Here is a 20,332-nt window from a genome sequence, read left to right as displayed (position 1 = left end):
AAATTTATGTAAAACTTGTACACAAATGTTCGTAACACCATTATTCATAAGAGCGCAAAAGTGGAAACAACCCAAATGCCCATCAACTGATGAATGGATAAAATGTGGTATATCCACACAATGGACTATTACTGAGCCATAAAAAGTAAGGGAGCACTGATACACGCTACAACATGAACCTTGAAAACACTATACTAAGTGAAAGAAGCCAGTCACAAAAGACCACATATTGTATGATTCCATTTATATGAAATGTCCAGAATAGGCAAATCCATAGAGACAGAAATTAGTTTAGTGGATGCCTAGGGCTAGGGTGGTGGTGGTTTCAGGGGTACAGGGTTTCTTTTGGGGTTATGCAAATGCTCTAAAATTGACTGTTGTGATGACTGCTGAACTCTGTGAATATACTAAAAAACCACTGAACTGTATACTTTAAATGGGTGAATTGTATGACATGTGAATTAACCTCAATAAAGCTGCTGCTTTTTTTTAAGTTCTCTAAGTTCACCATAAACTGCATCTGCAGTACGAAGCATTTATCAACGTTTACTTGAAGCCAAATGGATTTTTCTGATCACTGTCTTTAACAATTAGGGTTTTATTAATTTTGTAGCATTTGCATTGTAATCTCTGCATATCCTTCACGTGGATGACTTAAATTTACATTTAACTTATGGACTTAAACCTATGAAATACTAATAGATCTAATGCTAAGACTTTCAATAAAAGTATGCCTGGAGATCCATGTATGGCATCACCATCCACCTACTTAATCAAGAAATCTAAGAGCCACTCTTGTTACCTCTTTCCTTTAGCCTTCGTATCCATTTCATCAGCAGGTAACCTTGTTTATCAACTCCATTAGGGTAGGATTTTCTGTTTATTCACTACGGTATATTCCTGGTGCTTAGAATAGCACCTGGCACACAGAAGATGCTTAAATATTTGTCGAATAAACTGAAATTCATGCTCTCCTTGAAATTAACAACTTTAAAAGAAAAAAGATTATATCCCTCACTTGATAGTTTGTTAAAATATATACTAATTTTTAAAAATGAAGACTATGGAAATTTCATTTGCCATTTCAGTTGCTGAAACATATTAAGGCTAAATTCTCAAAGGGACACAGGTATGTTATGGTGCCAGAATATGTAGAAGTAGAACATAATGACTTTATTCAAGTTTGCTCTTGTTACCTGATGCATGAATATTTAAAAGATATTTTATTTTATAAAAACTTTCATCTGTAAGTAATGGACTGACCATAACAGAGGGCTTAACCTGGAATACATGGATAGGCTTTGGGGGGCCATGAACCCCTAAAAATGTATGCAAAACCTAACATGTATATTGGCATGTGTATCTTTTTGGTGAGAGAGTTCATAGTATAATTAGATTTTCAAAGAAGTCTATGACCCAAGAGGTTAAAAAAAATTACTTAACTAGAAGCAGTCACAAAGTCTTTTCAACGTGAATTTGTACAACAAAATAATAACCAACAGCTCCATCTATGGGTATAAGTCATTATCACGTAGTAGAAATAATGACAACTACCAGACATCAGTGCATCTTGTGAATGCTTGTGTTTAAATCTTCAGTGTCACTCCAGTGGGAATTTATTAACTACAGGATCACAGTTTTTTTTTCCAGATATAGATGTAAAAATTAGGAGACCATTGATGAATTCTACTTACAGTACTTCAGCACCAAAAAATTGGGCAGTTATGCTGATATATGTATGTACAGTTCAACATTTGTCAGTCTTAAAATGCTTATTTATAGTGAAATCTATATAAAACCGTTAAAAATTTTTCTATTTACATTTTTAAAAAATGAAAAGTATAGTTTCCTTTGCCACAACTTGTCAAAACTGACTCTTACCCTCCCACCCTCTTACCCCTCACTCTACTTGTGACAGACAGTGATCACAAGACCCAAACATATTGCTTAAACAAATCGTGTCCTAAAAAGGTAGAATGTTTAAAACCATTACATTTAGAACTGTAAATGAACTTTTTATACATTTCAAAGGGGGTTAAACAAAAGTATGTAAAAGTTATTTTCAAAGTCTCAGTCCAACATGAATGTGCAATTTCAATGTTAAGATAGCATCATATGAATAATTTGTTTTCCTGAACATAACTGAACATTTCCTTTGGATCAGAAAATGTTTCTTTTCCTCTGTTTCACAATGAAACATTTTCTCATTAAGCTTTCTTAAAGGAGAAGGGGGAGGTTCGGAGATGGAAAAGGTAGGCAATCCCGGCTTACAGGAAATTTGTCAGAAGGAATATGGCCTGCTCTGAAATGTTTACATTTAAATAAATAGAAGGCAAGTGTGCTGCCTAGAGCACAAAGGAACAAGAAGACAATAAATTAGCATACAATTGGTGAGAATGTACAAGCCACCCAAAAAGCATTTCCCACGGGTTAGGGACCTGATTTCTACCGTCTAACAAGGATTCTTTAATGCCAGTATTAAAGAACTAGTTATTTTATAAAATATGAACTGAGCAGATGTAAAATGTTAACCAATTCAGCACTTGCAGGGATTTGCAAAAACATACAAGATTTTTTTAAAAAACTGTTCCTGACACACTGTTTCAAAATACAAACTATTCACATTCTCCTTTTTTGATGGTGTTTTGCTCAGTAGAAACCAGCTGAGAAACATTCACAGGAAAAGTCTCTTTCCACTGCAAGACAAACTTTTCCATTAGCCATGGTCCAACAGAGAAAGAATATCATGTCTCACGTCACTGTAGATGTGCATCTTTTTCTTTTTTCAAAAAAAAGTACATTCCCCTGTGAGTTTTATCTTGTTTTAAAATGCTACTCCTGCAGCAATTCTTGTTCAAACACTGCTGTTTCAGGGTCCACAGCCTAAGCATGGGCAAAGTGCTCTCTTTAGACATCAAAATACAAGGGCTTCCCTGGACACTTGGTAACCAAGTAGGTTTTAAAGTGCACTCTTGTGTCCAAAACACTAGGACCGTTCAGCAGAACTCTGAGAGGGGCTGGGTTCGATTCCATCCTCTGTGCTACTGTCTATGTCCTGCTCCATTGCTGTCTCATCGTCATCCAACTGCTGACTGGTGAAGTTGTTTAGCTCAAGGAGCCCGCTGGGCTCTACTACCACATTGGAGCTGGAGTGGCAAGGAATAGCATACTGGGGAATGGCCTGAAAGAGAAGACACAGGAGAGCTTTACGGTTTAAAAAAAAAAAAGGTGACAGGAGGATTTCTCAACAACAATAAGGAAGGAAAAAAGGAAACTGACATTAATTGGACAACTACTAGATGCCAGGCACTGTGCTAGATGCTTAATATTATTCCCATTTTACAAATGAGGAAACTAAGATAGTAAGCGACTTAATCAAGGTCACACAGTTGGTCAGCGTTAATGCCAGGATGCCAGGATTCAAATCCAAGTCCTCTACAACTCAAAGTGATCTTTCCACTCCTTGATGGTGCCTCTTCTAACAAAGGAGGCTGAAGTCTGGGCCTAATTCAAGAGACAGACTTTGAAGGACATTTTTATTTGGTCATTAAGCATATTTGAAATGTAAATGTAATCAGATTTTGCTTATTATTATCTGTAAGATGAATGATTAATCTGCTGATACCACAATATATTTTAAGCCCTTTGGTAGTTCAAAGGGGAAGTTATTTGTTTGGGTCACATAATAACAATCTTTATTGAAAATAAGACTAGGGAGGACAAAACTGTCTTTTGAACAATAAAAATACCAATAGATAAACACATATTAGGCCATACTGCCTTGTCAGATTCTTTTTTCTCAACTTTATTATATACCTTCTTAAAAGGTATATCAGTTCATATCATACCCCTGCTTAAAACTCTACAATTGTTTCCCATTGTACTTGCTATGAAATCAAAAGCCTTACCATGGATGGCTCCAGCCTTATGCCAAACTCACTTGTACCATAGGGTGTTTGCACTAGTTCTTCCCTTCTTCCTGGAATACTCCTCCTCCAAATCTTTACAGGGCTGGTTCCACCTTGTCATCTGCATCTTAGCTCAAATGCTTAAAGTAAAAGGCTTTGAAAAGCCTTCCTTCTATGAAAGGAAACCAGAGTAGTGGCTCGATCCCACCCCCCACCCCTATTATGTTCTGTTACATTTTCTTCATTGCATTTATCATCTCTTTGTTTTCTTCTCACCCTTAGAATGTAAGATCCAAGACAGTATGGACCAGAGCACAGAACTCGACTATCTTTTTCAGTGTTAGATGCCCATAACTTTAAACAGGGCCTGGCACACATTAGATGATCAATAAATACTTTCCAAATGAATAATGTATCTTTAACATAAAAAACCCCAGAGCAAAGCTGAATATCAGCACTTTGAAAATATACCTAACCAAAACAACCTTCTACTGAGGGTTGTTTAAAGATGCAAATTTAATTTTAATACTATCAAGAAAATAGTGTAAGATGCCTAGGCATTGATTCTAGGGTGCTGAAGTATTTTTGTTTGTCTTCCCTCACCCTCCTGCCCCTGTTCCATATAGCTAATCATTGTGAAAAAGTCTCAGGTAGGGTCAGAATTTTAGTTCAGCTCTGGCTCTGACTTGCTGTGGACCTCTGAAAAAGTCACTTCACTTCCTTGAGCTTTAGTTTAATCTTGTGTAAAATAAGATAATTAGAGAAGATATGCTCTAAAGATCATTGCAGTTCTAAAATTCTATCAATTGCACATATACAGACTCCTTCAGAACAGAAGATACATTCATTTTGTTTACTCCTCTATCCTCACACCTAGCACAGTGCCCGGAAGACAGAGGTTAAATAATACATGTGGAATGAATGAATGAATGAATGAATGAAATACAGATTATCTGTCTACAAAGCGTTTAATATTAAACATGTTGAATTTTTACAGAATAGTTTTGAAGGAATCAAAGAACTTCTGCAGACTTCCTTCACTCATGTCAATAGGTACTTTACTAAATCAGTAAAAATCAATACTTTGGGTCAAAGCTAAGCATAACTAGTGAGACCTGAAAATGTTCTAATAGTATATTAGTGATGATTATAATAACAGGAGCTATCCTTATTGAGTATTACTCTATATCAGACACTTAACCAGCTGCTTTATATACATCTTCTCAATCCTCAAAACAACCCTGTGAGGTAAGTGTTACTGTTTCCATTTCATCACAGGGACAGAGGTTAACTCTGTTGCTCAATGCCACAATGTGGTTAAGGAGTACAGGTGAGATTCAAATCTAGGCATTTCTGACTCCAAAAGCTTGGTTCTTAATCACTATGCTGCTCTTCCCTCTGGCACAGCAACCCAGCATATGGTACATGCTAAAAGTTAGTTGAGTATTCTTGTAGAGAACCCACTCATTAGCTATCATCCTTGATACCTGAAGCAAATTACATTTTCACCCCTTTTCACAAAGTACAGAAAATAGTTTCTAAATAAGCTATTCAAAATTATTTTCAATTTAGTGAGTATACCAATTTAAACTCCCCAGGAGCCACAGTAAATTTTAGTAAAAATAGTAATAGCTACCATTTATTGGGCAATCACTACAAGCCAGGTACTGTGCTAGGTGCTTCATCTCAATTTTGTGTAATCCTTATGTCAATCGTGTAAAGTAGGCATTCCTTACTCCCATTTTACTGATGAGGAAACGAAGGCACAGTGAGGTTAAGTAGTCTTGCCCAAAGTCACACAGTGAATGGCAAAGCCAGGAAACTTCCTTTTCCACCAAACCCTACCTCTTCAGGTGGAAAAAAAACGTAACAAATCCTTCGGTCAAGGATTATTTAGTTCACTAACATTTGTTTTGACAGGAAGGAACAAATTATTTGAATAATTCAATGGCCAGGTCTATTTGCATTTAAGCATTTCCCCCATATTAAGTTAAATCATATTTGGATTAACATCGGTCAATTTGCATTCTCTCGTGGCTTGGCATCGCAGGAAAGGCAAAATTTACTATAGGAACACCTAAGTCACACAATAGTGAGTCTACGGTAAATACTAGACTATCCATGTTTCAATAAATCCAAATTCTCAATTAACTAAAATGTGCTGCTCTGACACCTTCCAAGCAAAAACGATAAATGTCAAGAGAACAACCTGATACCTTGCAAGGAGAGAGGGAAATAAAACACAACTTCTAAAAGCTACTCTGGGCCCAGTGTAACTTTTCAGTCTAGATGTGTTATACAAGATGACAGATGAGTTTTAAAATGAAGGGAATGTGAGGCATAGTTAGATCTACTGTCAATGAATAATCCATCATGTTCACTAGCCTGTACTTACCAGGGCAGGACAGTAACCATAATAAGATTTTTCAATAATACAATGATTGAAATAAAAAGCAAAGCTTTACGGTTAATCCCAAGTTAGACATAAAATTAAATTACTACGAAACATTCTCTTATAACATGTTTCTCTAGACATTTCAGTTAATTAAGGTTTTATTGTCCTGAAAACCATAAATTTGGATCAAGAACTGTGTTTCTGCAAGGAAAGGGTCCCTGAAACTAACTTGAAATAGGAGTACAATGCAGTTATATCCCAGAAGTACAAACTACTTATATTCTTTGGGCAAAGACTGGGGAGTCCAAAGTTTGACCTGGGAAGTTGCTGATCTTGTAGGTTGACTTGCTGAGTCAACACTGGCAAGTGTGGCTTGCATCTATGAATCAAGCAGACACATGGGCTTAGGGCCCTTGACTGCCTCTAAGGTGTGCTGTTGTGACAATATCTATCAATTTTCTAGGACTTTGTTTCAGAAAATAAGTACAAATTTGTAAATTTGTAACAGGTAGTAAACCAAGTTTGTCACATGCCATCTCAAAGATAAATCTCTTTCCCATTTTGGCTTGACTTTTCCTGTGACATCCCAAAACACACCAAACCCACAACCCCCAATATGCTCAAGGTTTCTGGTGTTCCTTCCAATTCTTACCTGGATGATAATTTCTGCTGGGCTCTCTTCAGCTTTCTTTTGGCCTACATTCTGAATACGCATGAACTGGCCTGTCGTAGGCACTCCTGGTGCATCGATTTTCCTTGTCGTTAGGGGAGGGCCAACAGCAGATGGACTTGAACAGGACTCTCTACATTTCTGTTGCTGGGGAGTGGAATTCGCCATCCCTGCCACCACCACATGGGTGGAGGGTAATGATCCTGCTTCACCAGTGAGCATACTAGTGGCAAGAGCCTTCTTTGGGGGATCCACTACCATATGCTCTACATTTGTATCAATCTGAGCTTCCATCAAAGACATTTTCAAAATGTCTGACACTGCTGTCTTCTCAGAGGCCTGAATGGGAGATATGCTTGTAACTGGTGATGTCAACTTAGGCACAGAACTGCCACCAGTTATCTTTGTAACTGTGGGAGGCTGGCGCCCCTCAAAAGTTATCTTTGTAACAGAGGATCCTTGGGTTATAACTGGCTGCTCCACCTGAAAACAAATTGGGGTTGTGTGTGTTACAGCTACATATCTTTGAGAAAACCTATCAAACACCCCAGACAATATGGCAAAAGAAACATTCGTGCGGTATACTAGGAAGATATTTTGAAGCTCGGTGTTTTAAAAAGAGGGCTGATGGGAAAGTATCTGATTACTTGTCAGAAACCTAGCAAAAGAGGAGGGGTCAAAAGAACCTTTGTTCAGCCAGCCAAGGTTCATAACAGTAAAGGAAAAAAAAGTCACAGCAGCCTTGTTTTCCTTTGGGATTTACATCCCCACACAGTATACCTTCAACCGATCTCAAATTATTTCATATAATCTTCAGCTTTTTAAAATAAAAAGTAGGGTTTTTTTTCAATCTTCTGCTTCAAAATACATTTATACAAACATATTCTATATATATGTATTTATAATACACACATACATCACTTCAAAGCCAATGATTTTCCGTAATATAATTTTTTTTCAATATTCACAGATAATTCCTCCAAAATCTAGAAGATAAATCTAGAAGATAAATTTATTAACCAAATGGTGATGATGTAAAACTACAAAGGAAGACGGTCAATGAAGCTCCTTAAAAGACTATATTTTACTTAGCATTATTGCCACAGAAATAGAGTTTACAGGCATGGAAATAAATATTTTATACCTAAAAAATAAAAATAATTTAGGGATATCGCTTCTAGGCACTGTTGATCAATGCTGAAGTTATTTCATTAAAAACTGCCTGGAAAATCAAGTTCTGAGCGCTATGCTTTTTTTCTTCCTATATTAACACGTGCATTTCTTCCCTAATGTCAACCTTCTGATGGGGTAAAGTAACACCAGTGTAATGAGGCTTTTGAGTTTCCTCTTGCCAGGAGAATGCACTGCTAATCACGATAGGGTCGTGATGTTCTCATTTTTTCCGTGAACAGAGAAGTTTAACTTTGCATGCTATCAATATTCCGTTACCTGGCTTGCCGGCTGTTTCTCTGACGAGGCTGGGAGCGGCATTTGGCTCTGGGGGGTTTGGGGCTGCACGTAGATTTTTGGTTGGTTCGGAGCCTGCTGCAGTTTGGGGAGCTGCTGCGTGGTTTTCACTGCAAGCACCTGTACTACAGTTTGTGGGGGCTGTGCCATTAAGGTAGGAAGCTGCCTGTCTTTGGCCACCATGGGATGCTGTGTGTGCTGTACATCTGGCTTGGGCTGTGCTTGTTCTTGCTGGAGAGGGGTGAGTTTTTGATGCCTGATGGAAAGCTGGGGCATTTGCGGGAGTTTGTGCTGGAGCTGGTCTGCCTGCAGGTGGATGGTCTGCTTCTGTTTAGTCTGGAAGCACTGCAGGGTTTTCACTTGCAGCTGAGTCTGTTCCAGCTGTGGCTGGCTAAGTTTCTGCTGTTTAGCTGACTGTGACTGAGTCAGGGCAGATCGATAAAACAGACCTGTCTGAGGGTCTAAAGTGTCCATCTCTTCAACCTCGCCCTCCTCAGTTCCAAGTTCCTCGCTGTGTTTGGTAAAAGCAGTGTGACTGCTTAATGCCTAAGTAAAAAAGGCACAAAGTAAGAATGAAATAAGAAAAACACCTATATTGCTACATTTTCCTCAAATTGGAAAAGACTTGATTACAAGAATCATTCAAAAAAATTTCAGAAGGGAGAACCTAAAAAGACCAAAAAACCTCAAGGTTTCTAAACCTAAAGGGGGCCTTAGATTGAGACTTTTATAATTTCAACTCTTAGTACTTCAACATTAAGTACTGCAAAAACTGGCCAACTCACTGCAATAAGAAAAGTCCTAGAGGGCCCAGAGCTTATAGGTAAGAGAAACAAGGATGCCCTGCAAGCACAGCACGACACAGAAGAAGAAAAGGCTCCCCGGCTCAGGACACAGCTCTCCGGCCTGGTCATCAGAGCTCTTCACCTGCCCAAAGGAAGAACGCAGCAACCCAGGAGTGAGGCATCCAGAGAAAAGCCAAGGTTCAGAGAAGCTCACTTTGGCTGTGCGCCCATCCAGCACAGTCCAGAAGGTAGGCGTTATCTGAAGGCCGTGCCCATCCCATCCCCACAGAGGGCCCCTCGGCTCCGAGTGGAGACGGTTCGTCAGGCTTCACACCAAGGTCTGCGTGAACTGCCCTCTGCCCCAGCCCTCCTCGCCCTCTGCTTGGGTTCCAGGCCCACCAGGCAATGGCTACCCAGAGACCTGGCTCCCAGGAGGGAAGGAGACCGGGGAGGGGACAAGAGTGCTCCTGTCAGTAGAAAGGGAGATGGCCTGGTGTCAGTTATAATAGTGTTGGGAGGAGGCAGCGATCTCGAGTGACATGGTTAGGGCCAGCTGTCCGACCTCTCTGGGTGTCTTGAGAAAGGTCAATGTCAGGACAGCCAGATAAGGGCCAAACTCCAGGCTGAGAGCTGACACCCAGCAAAACCTCTGGCCATCTGGCTTCCCTCAGTGACAGAAGACCCACCCCAACCCCATCCTTCCCACTGCCTTGTCAAATGCTACACATCTACTCTAAACTTTAAAACTTTGAGATTCAACTGAAACCCTCCCCTATCTCATAATGATCTTATGCATATAGGTTTTTAATTCAACAATTTCTTCACTGCCTTTCCAGTAGTTTGCCTGTAATTAGGGTCAACCTCTACCAGTTGAGTGATGATAATTTATGTGGCTACTAATAATAAGTCATGCTTAAATCTGATATTTATGATATAACTTTATAATAGAGGCAGGATGCTTTGGGTTTAAATCCTGGCTCTGCCACCCAGAATAGGTTATTTAATTTCTATGAGCATGAGTTTCCTCATTTGTAAGAGAGATAATTCACCCACCTTGCAGGATCATAGCAAGAATTAAACAAGTTAAAGTATTTAAAGCTCAAAGCACAGTATCTGGCACAAAATCAATGTCATCAATATATTTTTTCCTTTTCCCCATTACCCTTGGTACCAGATTTTCTGTTTCATATTAATTCATTCTCCTTCCTGTGAGTCCCTTCCTCAATTGATCACATATAGTAAAAGAAGTCAAATATTCAATAAATATGTTAAAAAAAGAAAGAAGTCAAATATTTATTTACCTACTTATTCTTAATGTTTCCATAAGGATTCATTATAAAAGCAAAGAGTAAAACAAATGAAAAACCCAGCAACAGCAACAAACAGCTAAACAAGCCAACTTCTGTTTCATCAGAAAATCTTACCTCAGTGATAAATCCTTCCATAACAATAAAATACATAGAAACAGTGACAAATCCTGATGTCATAGATTCATCTAGATAGCCTCACCCTTTTGAAATGTTAAGAGTTCACAGAAGATCCAAGAATACTATTTCTTAATTACTTTCTGGTGTTAAGACTCTCAGTTCATTTCCCTTACTCACTCCTCACAGATGAAAGAACTATACAAACACGCCTCAACTCAGTTATTTCCCCTCTTACAAAAGGAGATGAAACTAAACCTTATTTCAGGAAGGAGGCAGTTACAGAAGGTAGGAGGAAAAAGAAGAGATACAACCTGCTGCATGATGTGGGTGATTGCTCCAGGGGAAGATGCTGGGATGGACTTCACCACCACCGAAGTCTGTGTTGCGGTCTGTGACTGAGCCACGTGCTGGAGGAGGGTCCGCTGAGGCTGGGAGGGCTGTTGGGGCTGGGAGCGATGGCTGACTGAAAATAGAGGAGGTGATGATATTTCTCCAGAAATCACCACAGCATCTGTAACCAGTAGTCATTTGAAACAAATGTCTGTGAGATTGCATCACAGGGAGAAAGTGTGGTACTAGGAGGCAGAAGACCAGAGTCTGCCCACTTATGAGCTGTGTGACTCTGAAAAAGTCACTTATCTTCTCTGAGACTCTGTGTCCTCATCTGTAAGACGGGAATAACAGAGCTATTAGAAGGATGAGATGAGAAATGTATATGGAAGCACTGTGAAAACTATCATCACAAAGGAGGAACAAATCCCTTAAAGTTATATCCTCCTGTGAGTTGTACTCTTTCTCCAGTGACCTCTACCCCATTAAGGTAACAAAACAACAATCAGTTTCTGCAATCAAATGCCAGACTAATATCTTTAAGGACAGTGAGACAGTACAAGTTCTTTAATCTCTTGGTCCCGGTTCCAGACGCAACAGAAAAACCAGAAGCATTCACTCCTTTATATATAAAGTGACACTGTCTCATACCCTAAAGATGTAAGAGGTCAAGGTGATACTGCAGAAGGAGAACTGGACCAAGAGTCACAACTGGATTCTGTCCCGCTCTGCCACCAACCGGCTATGTGAATTTGAAGAGGTCACTTAAACTCTATGTTATTAAACTCTAAAATTTGGAGGTTTTATTTTGTTTTATTTTTGGTTTTTTATTGGGATAAAAACTTATTTCTTAGAAGAGGACCAAATGAAGTAATGAATTGAAAATGGTCCTTAAATTGTTAAGTACTAAAATATAAAGTTAACAAAATAACAGAAAAGTCAGTGTTCTTTCTTTCATCTATTCAAATTTGGCTCATCTGACACAAGTGAGTGAGAGTATAGTTTAGGAAACAACCCCACCTCTTACTCTCTTGCTACAAGGTCCCATGGAGTAAACTATACATTTATATTTACATTTATATATAGATGTAAAACTATACATCTACGTTGATGCCAAACTACCACTTTTAATCAGTCTCAATTTCAACTTTTTTTTCTTTTTTAAGTGTATTTATTTATTTTTGGCTACGTTGGGTCTTGGTTGCTGTGCGCAGGCTTTCTCTAGTTGTGGCGAGCGGGGGCTACTCTGTTGAAGTGCGTGGGCTTCTCATTGCAGTGGCTTCTCTTGTTACGGAGCACGGGCTCTAGGCATGCAGGCTTCAGTAGTTGTGACATGTGGGCTCAGTAGTTGTGGCGCACGGTCTTAGTTGCTCCACGACATGTGGGATCTTCCTGATCCAGGGCTCGAACCCATGTCCCCTGCATTGGCAGGCGGATTCTCAACCACTGTGCCACCAGGGAAGTCTCCTCAATTTCAACTTTTTAAACAGTATAAACAATCATCACTTCTTATTCTACAGACCTTTAAAAATGCTTATGGTCACTAGGAAACCAACTTTTTGAATCAGGAACAGATTAAAATAAATCTATAAAATTAGCTAAGGATTTTGAGAATATCAAAACTCTCTCAATAATCCGTGGTTCTAATTCTCATATATCTTGATCTACAATTTCAAGTAGTAGTGGTTCCATACTTAGAAAAGTCATAGTGGGGTGCCCAAGGGTAAGATGAACACAACAGAAATCAGTGTAAAAGTGCCATTTATGTGTTATAGTATAGAACTTTAAAACTAGCCAGTGAAATATAAACAAGCTTTATTTTTATAACACATTCTATCTAAATTCACAAATGCAGTTTTTCTATTGTTGCTATACATATGCCTACATGTGATATGAGGTTATAGGTAGCACCAGCAGTACTCTTTTATAAATGTGCTACAGTATCTTACTGTATTTCACAATATGCTTTATATGTACATTTTAAATTATATGTGTTAATAAAATCTTTCATATGTGCTCAACCAAACTGAAAAAAAGGTTTATATTAAAATAAGTATTGAATCATTTATAATATAACTGAAAAAGAGAAAAAACAAATCATACTAATATTAAAATTAAGCAAGCAAATTAATGAAGTTTTTTACTGATGTAAGCATCATCAGAAATGAATGACATTTGAAAAATAAATAGTACATAAATATAATTTCTGATGAAATTATCAGATTATATGGCAGATTTCTGTTGCCCACACTAATCTTCATAATTATTACACTAAATTTATTAAGAAATGAAATGGATTTAATAGATGATCAACTAAAACCATTTAAAAATAATCCTCATTCAAGATACTATAAATCTCTTCATAGTAATTCCCCAGAGTGCAGAAAAGTTAGAGAAAAATAATATCCATTGCAGGATGATACAAGAGGCCAGGGCCAGAAAGCTGGCTTTGAAGTCAAAGAAAAAACTCAGTGAGGCTGAGGATATGATGGGAGGAGATTATGGAAGGGAGGTCACAGAGTGCATATTTGGAAAACAGCTGAAGTGACCTTAACTGGGCCATGTAAACACCATAAGACAGTCACTTATTTCTTTAAACAACTCATTTTTCCAATGTCAAACTGCTCATTTCTGAGAAAGAATCCTAGTATTCTGCAAAAGGAAAGTCTCTCTCCCTTTCACTGAGTAGAGCTTACCTTTCCTCTACCAGATCAGAGTAGAGCGCATCCATTTAAGTGGTTTCCCCCTCAAACAATCATATTTTACCTTAGGTTATACTACAAATGGATGCACACCACTTACCTAGAAGGGGAAAAGCAACCTCTGTCCCCTCATCAGTGCATTCTGAAAAGGATAAGTAAGGGAAGAAATCATAGGTCTTTTCATCTATTTACTGTTTGATAATCTAGTCTATCCCCAGAGGTTATCATTGATTTCCCCAACATACTACACTCTGCTTTTTGCTAAATAGCTCTAAAGAAAGATACTAGATGGCTTTCCATAATCTTTAATTGGATTTTCCCTTTAGGCAATTTTAACCCATTAGTCTTAACAATATCTCCTAAAATGCCAAAGAATTCCTTTTCCACTTTGTTATTTACATCCTTCAAATATTTGTAACTTTATGTTCTTTTTTAATCACTGCTAAAGAAAAGGTAAGACAGGTGTTCTTTACATACTGCCTCATAAATTATCTCTCCTAACCCCTAATTATTCACATTACTACTCTCTGAACTATTTCAAATCTCAAGGTAATGAAGTGTCCAAAACAGAAAGCAGTATTCCAAGTGTGGTCTCAGCAGAACATGAAAGAATCTATTATCCTTCCTGCTCCACTTCTCTACATATGCCATCCAAAAACTTCGTTAGTGTTTTGCTGCCAGACCACATTTTAAACAAATACCTAATGTGCTTTCCACCAGAACTCCTAAGTATTTACAGGGATTTAAAATTTTCCACATTTTTTTCCTTACATTTTAAAAAAAGGGTTGGCTTTTATACCTTCTTTCTCCCTTGACCCACCTCCCTTTCCCCAAAACTAAAAAATCCAGATGCATATGAATATTTATTCTTATATAAAAGATATTCTATCCTCTCACTACAACTATTGCCCTATGTTCACAGATGTTATTTATGGCCAACTTGCAGTTTTATATTACTAGCAAACTTTCTAACAACCTACTGATTTTTTCCCCCTAGTCATTAAAGACAGGGTAAATCCCAAGGACAATGTGAATTTGCTCTCAGAGAAAACTGGAAGAGATCTAGAAATATAAAAAATATATTCTCCCCAAAACAACCATCTCATGAAATCCAGAAATGTAGCTCTCCTACCTTAATACTGCTTTTTAAGAGGACACCTACCAGTAGTGATGTATTCAGCAACTAGTTCGGACTCTACCACAGCAATTGACGGACTCTCAGGAGAATGTCTCTTTTCCTGGGTCATCTGAATAGGCACTGCCATTTGACTCAAGTCAATAGTGGGTTGTCTTGGTTTAGATTCCAATTTTTCCTTTACTGTATAAAAAAGTCAGAGGAAAAATTAACTTTTATTACAAACAAGTACTAAAACCAGAGTTGTCCTCGGGAATAATGAACAAGACCTCTGGGGTGCCACATGGGCAGTGACTAAGGAGTCAATGAATTGAAAACAAAAGAGCAGACTGCTATGTATGGCTGTAGAGTGCACAACTTGTGCAACCATACCCAGCAGCCTAGCAAGAACTCATATGCAATCAGACTAAAATCCCCCCCTATTATCACTAGGCCAAACAATTACATCTGTTTCCCCTGTACATACTCCCCTTAGAACATTTCCTTTACCCTTCTTCAAGGCAGTACCTGGTATTGTGGAGTTCACCAACCTGAAAACAAAGGGTGAATAAGCAGTACACAGCATGATTTGCTCTAGGGCACACCTGCCCAGAAGAGCACAACACAGTGAATAGTGACCAGTTTAATTTGATCTATTAAAAATTCAAGATAATCTCCAAAGAAATGTTACAATATTTTTAGTGACTCTTAAAGAATAAAAATTTTCAGTGTCAGGAAAATATGGCCTCTCTGTTCCTGCAAAAATGTCAATGGAATGGTCTGGAGTCAAGAATGGTTTACATGGATAGAATAACTTTCTATATTATCACTTTTTCTACAAAATCATTTGGTTTCCACCCTCTATAAGGCTTTAATGGAAATAGCTGAGTATGTAAAAGATAAGGAGCTGAGGAAATGCCTAAAGCCAAAAATAACACCAACAGAAAGATTAACCAAAGACTTACAATAAAAGCTAGTATTCTTTGGGTAGTGTAGAGTGGATGTTACAAACAAATAGTAACCAGTAATTAAGTACACTGAATGATCATTCAGATTATTCTCACCAAGCATATAATGTAACAAAATCAAGATAATCATTTAAACAAAGAAAGCAAAACAAAACCAAAGGAATACAAAAGTCACCCCACAAATAGAGAGGACATTGAACTAGGAATCAAAAGACATGGACTCTCACTCTGCCACTAACCAACTGGGTAACTTCTCTAGGTCTCGGTTTGTTTATCCATAATGAAAGGGTTGGATGAGATCATCGGTAAGGTCCCTTAAATACTCTGACAATATTTGACCTATTATAATAGAAAAGTCAGTATAACTAACACAGTTTTGCCTAGAGCTTATCAAAAATATTTAGTAACTAGAAATACTGACTGGATCTTGTTAAATAAGAATAGCTTTGCATGGAAGCTCAAGTTGTTAAATTACACAAAGAAGTATGAAGATAAAAAAACAAATTAGAATGCTAGCAAGGCCATTAATGGTGTTTTAGGACCACAAAACTGCCCCACCAATATCAAGGAGGATGGCAGGGGCCCTCCAATCTGCCTCCTACTATTCTTGAATAGAATTGGCAACTGTACTGCATTTATCTTCGTGCTTAGAATTGACAGACCTACTCCTTTCTGGTGACAAAAGGCAACAGGATTGTCCATTTTAAGCAGGAGACAGAGAAGAAAGAGCTCTGCCATTTTTGTCTTCTTTCTACTGACTATAGTCTATCCTTCAGTACTCCTGTGAACATCTTAATGAACTGACAAGTAAACAGACTGCACCAATGATTATAGACAAGTCCAGAGGGGGGAAATGTGCTCAAATAATAACAAAGAAAATATAACAGTAGTAGTATTTTAGCACAACCCATCTCTAGAGAAAACATGCTTCATTCAATTGAGCATGTGAATTCATACCTGTTGTCTGTTGGAGTTCTAACAGAGCTTTGATTGTTGAAGTAGCTGATTGTGATTCACTGGATACATCCTGATAAATTATGGTGGGGCTAGTCTCCATTGCAATCTCATGTTCTGACCAATCCTGACGCCGGGAAGCAATTACATGAACTACAGGCTGGGAATCTGTTTTATATTAGTTAAAAAAAAAAAACCCTATAAACAAAGTTTCTCTTAAAAAAAAACAATTTGTTTTTTTTTTAATCTTTGTTTTACTATAAACTTCATGCTTTATCTCCCCAAGAAGACTGTAAGCCCCCAGAGGGCATAATGTCTTTCATGTCTGTATTCACTTATTCATTCATTCACTGATTCAACAGACTAGGCACCTATGTGCCAGAGTCGACATTTGGCACTGAGGATATAAAGGAGTTCATAGAATAATCAAAGGATGCTCAAGAAGCACACAATCTGGTTGGAGAGACAGACATGTAAAGAGACAAATTACAATTCAATGTTATAATTGCTATAATAAATAGGTGTGCGTTTGTGTGGGTGGGTGCATGTTTGTGTACAGTAAGAACAAAACGCTGTAAGAGTCTTGTTTTCCCCAATGCACCTAAAAATGTGTTCTGTATTATAACCTGAGCATTCAGTGAACACTTATTGGATGGCTGAGTTACTGAAAGGAAATCCTGTCCATTAACAACAAGAATGGATAAATGATCTAGAAGCAGCATGATATGACACGTATAACATTTGGAGTTCAAAGGCTTATGTTACAGTCCTAGCTCTACCAATTATCAGCAAGTTAATTCTCTGGGTCTTAGTATCATTCTTTCTAAAATGGCAACACTAAAATTACCTCTCTACCTCACAGGATTTCTGAGGATATAATGAAATGACATACGTAAAAGAGCTTTATAAATTATGAAGGACAATAGAAGTGTTTTATTTTGTTGTTGTTGTTCTGGTTGTGGGCTGAAAAGTTCTAAGCCTTTTTGTTAGTTTCCAAATAAATTATAGCCCTAACTCAAGGCTTATTATATTCATGCTATATAAGTATGCATGTAAATACTAAATACACATCAAATCAAACAACAAATTATTTATTGAGTTTTCCATCTACAGAATAAGTAGGTTTTATCAGACTATTGTTAAGTTCCTAAACTCCTTGGTCCAAGATACCACACAGGAAATTATATAGGCTATAAAAGCATGACTCTTACTCCCAAGTTTAGATTATAATGGAGGAGACATAAAATAAAGATATACATATAGCTTTGTATTTTGGGATAAAGTCAAATGATAAGGGCAAATAGGGCAACTATATAGAAAGCAAAAGACTACTGTGAATTGGAATGGTCAGTGAAAGCATCACAGAAAAGAATTCATGCAGCCCTAAAACCAAGAATAAATACAACTTAAATTCAACCTTCTATGAACTTTATATTTTTGAAAACCACAAAGTTGTCCAAAAAGGTGAAGCAGGGGGGGAATGACTCTTAAAAAAACAAAAAACAAAAAAACTGTCTTCCCAAAGAAAACAAAATCAGTATACAAAATATCTGGAATTTTTATTTACCATTAACAAATTGTATTTCCGCTCCCCACCCTAGCCCCTAAACACTAGGTAGAATATATGCCACACCAGGGATGTATAATTTCCATTAAACCTTCAAAAAAAATCTAGATGATTGAAGGACAATATCCTGTAGTAATATCAAATGCCACATGAGGCATATAACAGTTTTTCTTTACTCATTCTAAGTTGATATATAGAATTTAAACTTAAGAGAACTGATTATATTAGGGAATCATTAGTTTTATATAAACTAAGTTCTCAATTTTAAGAATTTCTCATGATGCTATAAGTACCCCTGGCTAGGTGAGAGGACCTATAGGCAAAGAATGACTTTGCAACCCAACTCTGTAAAATACACACACTGAATATACAGAAGAAAGCAAAAACTGCACTGGTAGAGAGATAAGGTAGAATAAGACTGGAAAAGGAGAACAAATTTCCACATGGGACTACCTGTCAGAGACATCACCCCACATAACATCATCCCATAGGGACTGGGGAGATTGGTCTTTCTCTTTCTGCCCATACTCAGAAAGTATAGCTGACCATACAAAGCACCAATGCAGCACCCCCAACTGCTGTGACACAGAATGAGGGTACGAACCTAAATGTGAAAAACACTCCTTGAGTGATTTTCCTCTCTACTTTTGGCTTATGCTTAGACTAGATAAATCTACTGCCTACCAAGTCTGATGCTGGGATCAGAGTGCAATGACTGAGACACCAGGAGCCTGATCCATTTGATTATGCAGTGTGCATCCATCTAGACTTTCCTATGTCTCTTGAGGATGATGGCCTACTGACCCTCAGATATCTTTCCCCACAGGTCATTTAACAAATATTTATTGGGCATCTACTACATGTTAGATACTAGAGATAAACACTGTATTGCTATATCCAAAGGCAGATTCAGGCATCTCTATGGAAGAATGTCTCCTATATCTTTACTATAAAAAGCCTATATCACATTTGCATAGAATCATAAGATCTCTCAGCTAGAAAAGACAATCTAAAAGTATTTTTAATACTATCATCAATCCTATGCTAACATCTTCAAAATATCCCTAACAGTCCAGGAATCCAGCACCACAGAACTCACTTTCTAAGACAGTTTCTTTCCATCTTTGCACTGTTATGACAATTAGAAAATTTTCTTATATAGAGTGGAAACAGGTCTTCTGATTGCTACTCAATGGTTCTAGCTCTGTCCATGTACCTACCAAAGACCAATTCTTTTCCCTCTTCCATGTCACAGTCCTCAAGATAACTGACAACAGTTCCGTGTCCCCCACAACCCCACCCAATTTTCATCTTCTCTTCTCCATGATAAATGTCCTGTCTCCACCTACCATTCTTCACATAAAATGATTCTCAGATGCCTTATGCATCTAAACCATCTCTTCTAAACTAAACCCAAGTTGTCTATATCCCTTCCATGATGTAATAGGTACCTTCCCTCTGAAGTACTGTCATAAAGCCCAAGGCCTTCACAGTATTTAACTGCTTATACAGCTTTGCCCCACATGTTCCAGAGAACATTAATTTCTCAAGATGTTCTGCAAAAGGGACTTCCCTGGTGGCGCAGTGGTTAAGAATCCACCTGCCAATGCAGGGGACACAGGTTCGAGCCCTGGTCCGGGAAGATCCCACATGCCGTGGAGCAACTAAGCCCGTGCACCGCAACTACTGAGCCTGTGCTCTTGAGCCCATGAGCCACAACTACTGAGCCCGCACGCCTACAGCCCACACTCCGCAACAAGAAAAGCCACTACGATGAGAAGCGTGCGCACCACAATGAAGAGTAGCTCCCACTCGCCGCAACTAGAGAAAGCCCGTGCGCAGCAACAAAGACCCAACACAGCCAAAAGTAAATAAATAAATTTTTTTTAAAAAGATGTTCTGCAAAAGAAGGCTTCCATGGTCAAAAAAGTTGGGGGCATTTTACATTATATCCTTCATCTTTCATAACATATATTAGCATATAAAGGCTCTGAAAAGTTCTGCAATAAGTATGTTTTGCTTAACCTCGATTTATTCCTCACCCT

The 20,332-nt window shown here is 38.0% G+C and overlaps 1 protein-coding gene across 14 annotated transcripts in view; it reads right to left on the bottom strand.

The window, feature by feature from the left end:
• Positions 1 to 227: 227 nt before the first annotated feature.
• EMSY (EMSY transcriptional repressor, BRCA2 interacting) overlaps positions 228 to 20,332 on the bottom strand; it is an 81,490-nt gene continuing 61,385 nt past the window's right edge. For 6 of the 14 annotated variants that reach the window (XM_082342267.1, XM_082342274.1, XM_082342279.1 and 3 more), the window contains 7 exons: positions 16,724 to 16,888; positions 14,847 to 15,002; positions 13,785 to 13,826; positions 10,964 to 11,115; positions 8,423 to 8,986; positions 6,956 to 7,456; positions 228 to 3,181 (listed from right to left, as the gene is read on the bottom strand). In XM_082342267.1, the coding sequence (XP_082198393.1) occupies positions 2,987 to 3,181; positions 6,956 to 7,456; positions 8,423 to 8,986; positions 10,964 to 11,115; positions 13,785 to 13,826; positions 14,847 to 15,002; positions 16,724 to 16,888 (1,775 nt within the window). In that variant the 3' untranslated portion in view covers positions 228 to 2,986. The remainder of the gene's footprint in view (positions 3,182 to 6,955; positions 7,457 to 8,422; positions 8,987 to 10,963; positions 11,116 to 13,784; positions 13,827 to 14,846; positions 15,003 to 16,723; positions 16,889 to 20,332) is intronic. The other 8 variants (XM_082342276.1, XM_082342268.1, XM_082342278.1 and 5 more) reach the window with 5 other exon arrangements.

The sequence above is a fragment of the Balaenoptera borealis genome (genome assembly GCF_965194805.1).
Source record: "Balaenoptera borealis genome assembly, chromosome: 11".
NCBI lineage: Eukaryota > Metazoa > Chordata > Mammalia > Artiodactyla > Balaenopteridae > Balaenoptera > Balaenoptera borealis.
Note: the sequence above shows the minus strand (reverse complement) of the source record. Positions and strands in the feature narration are given on the sequence as shown.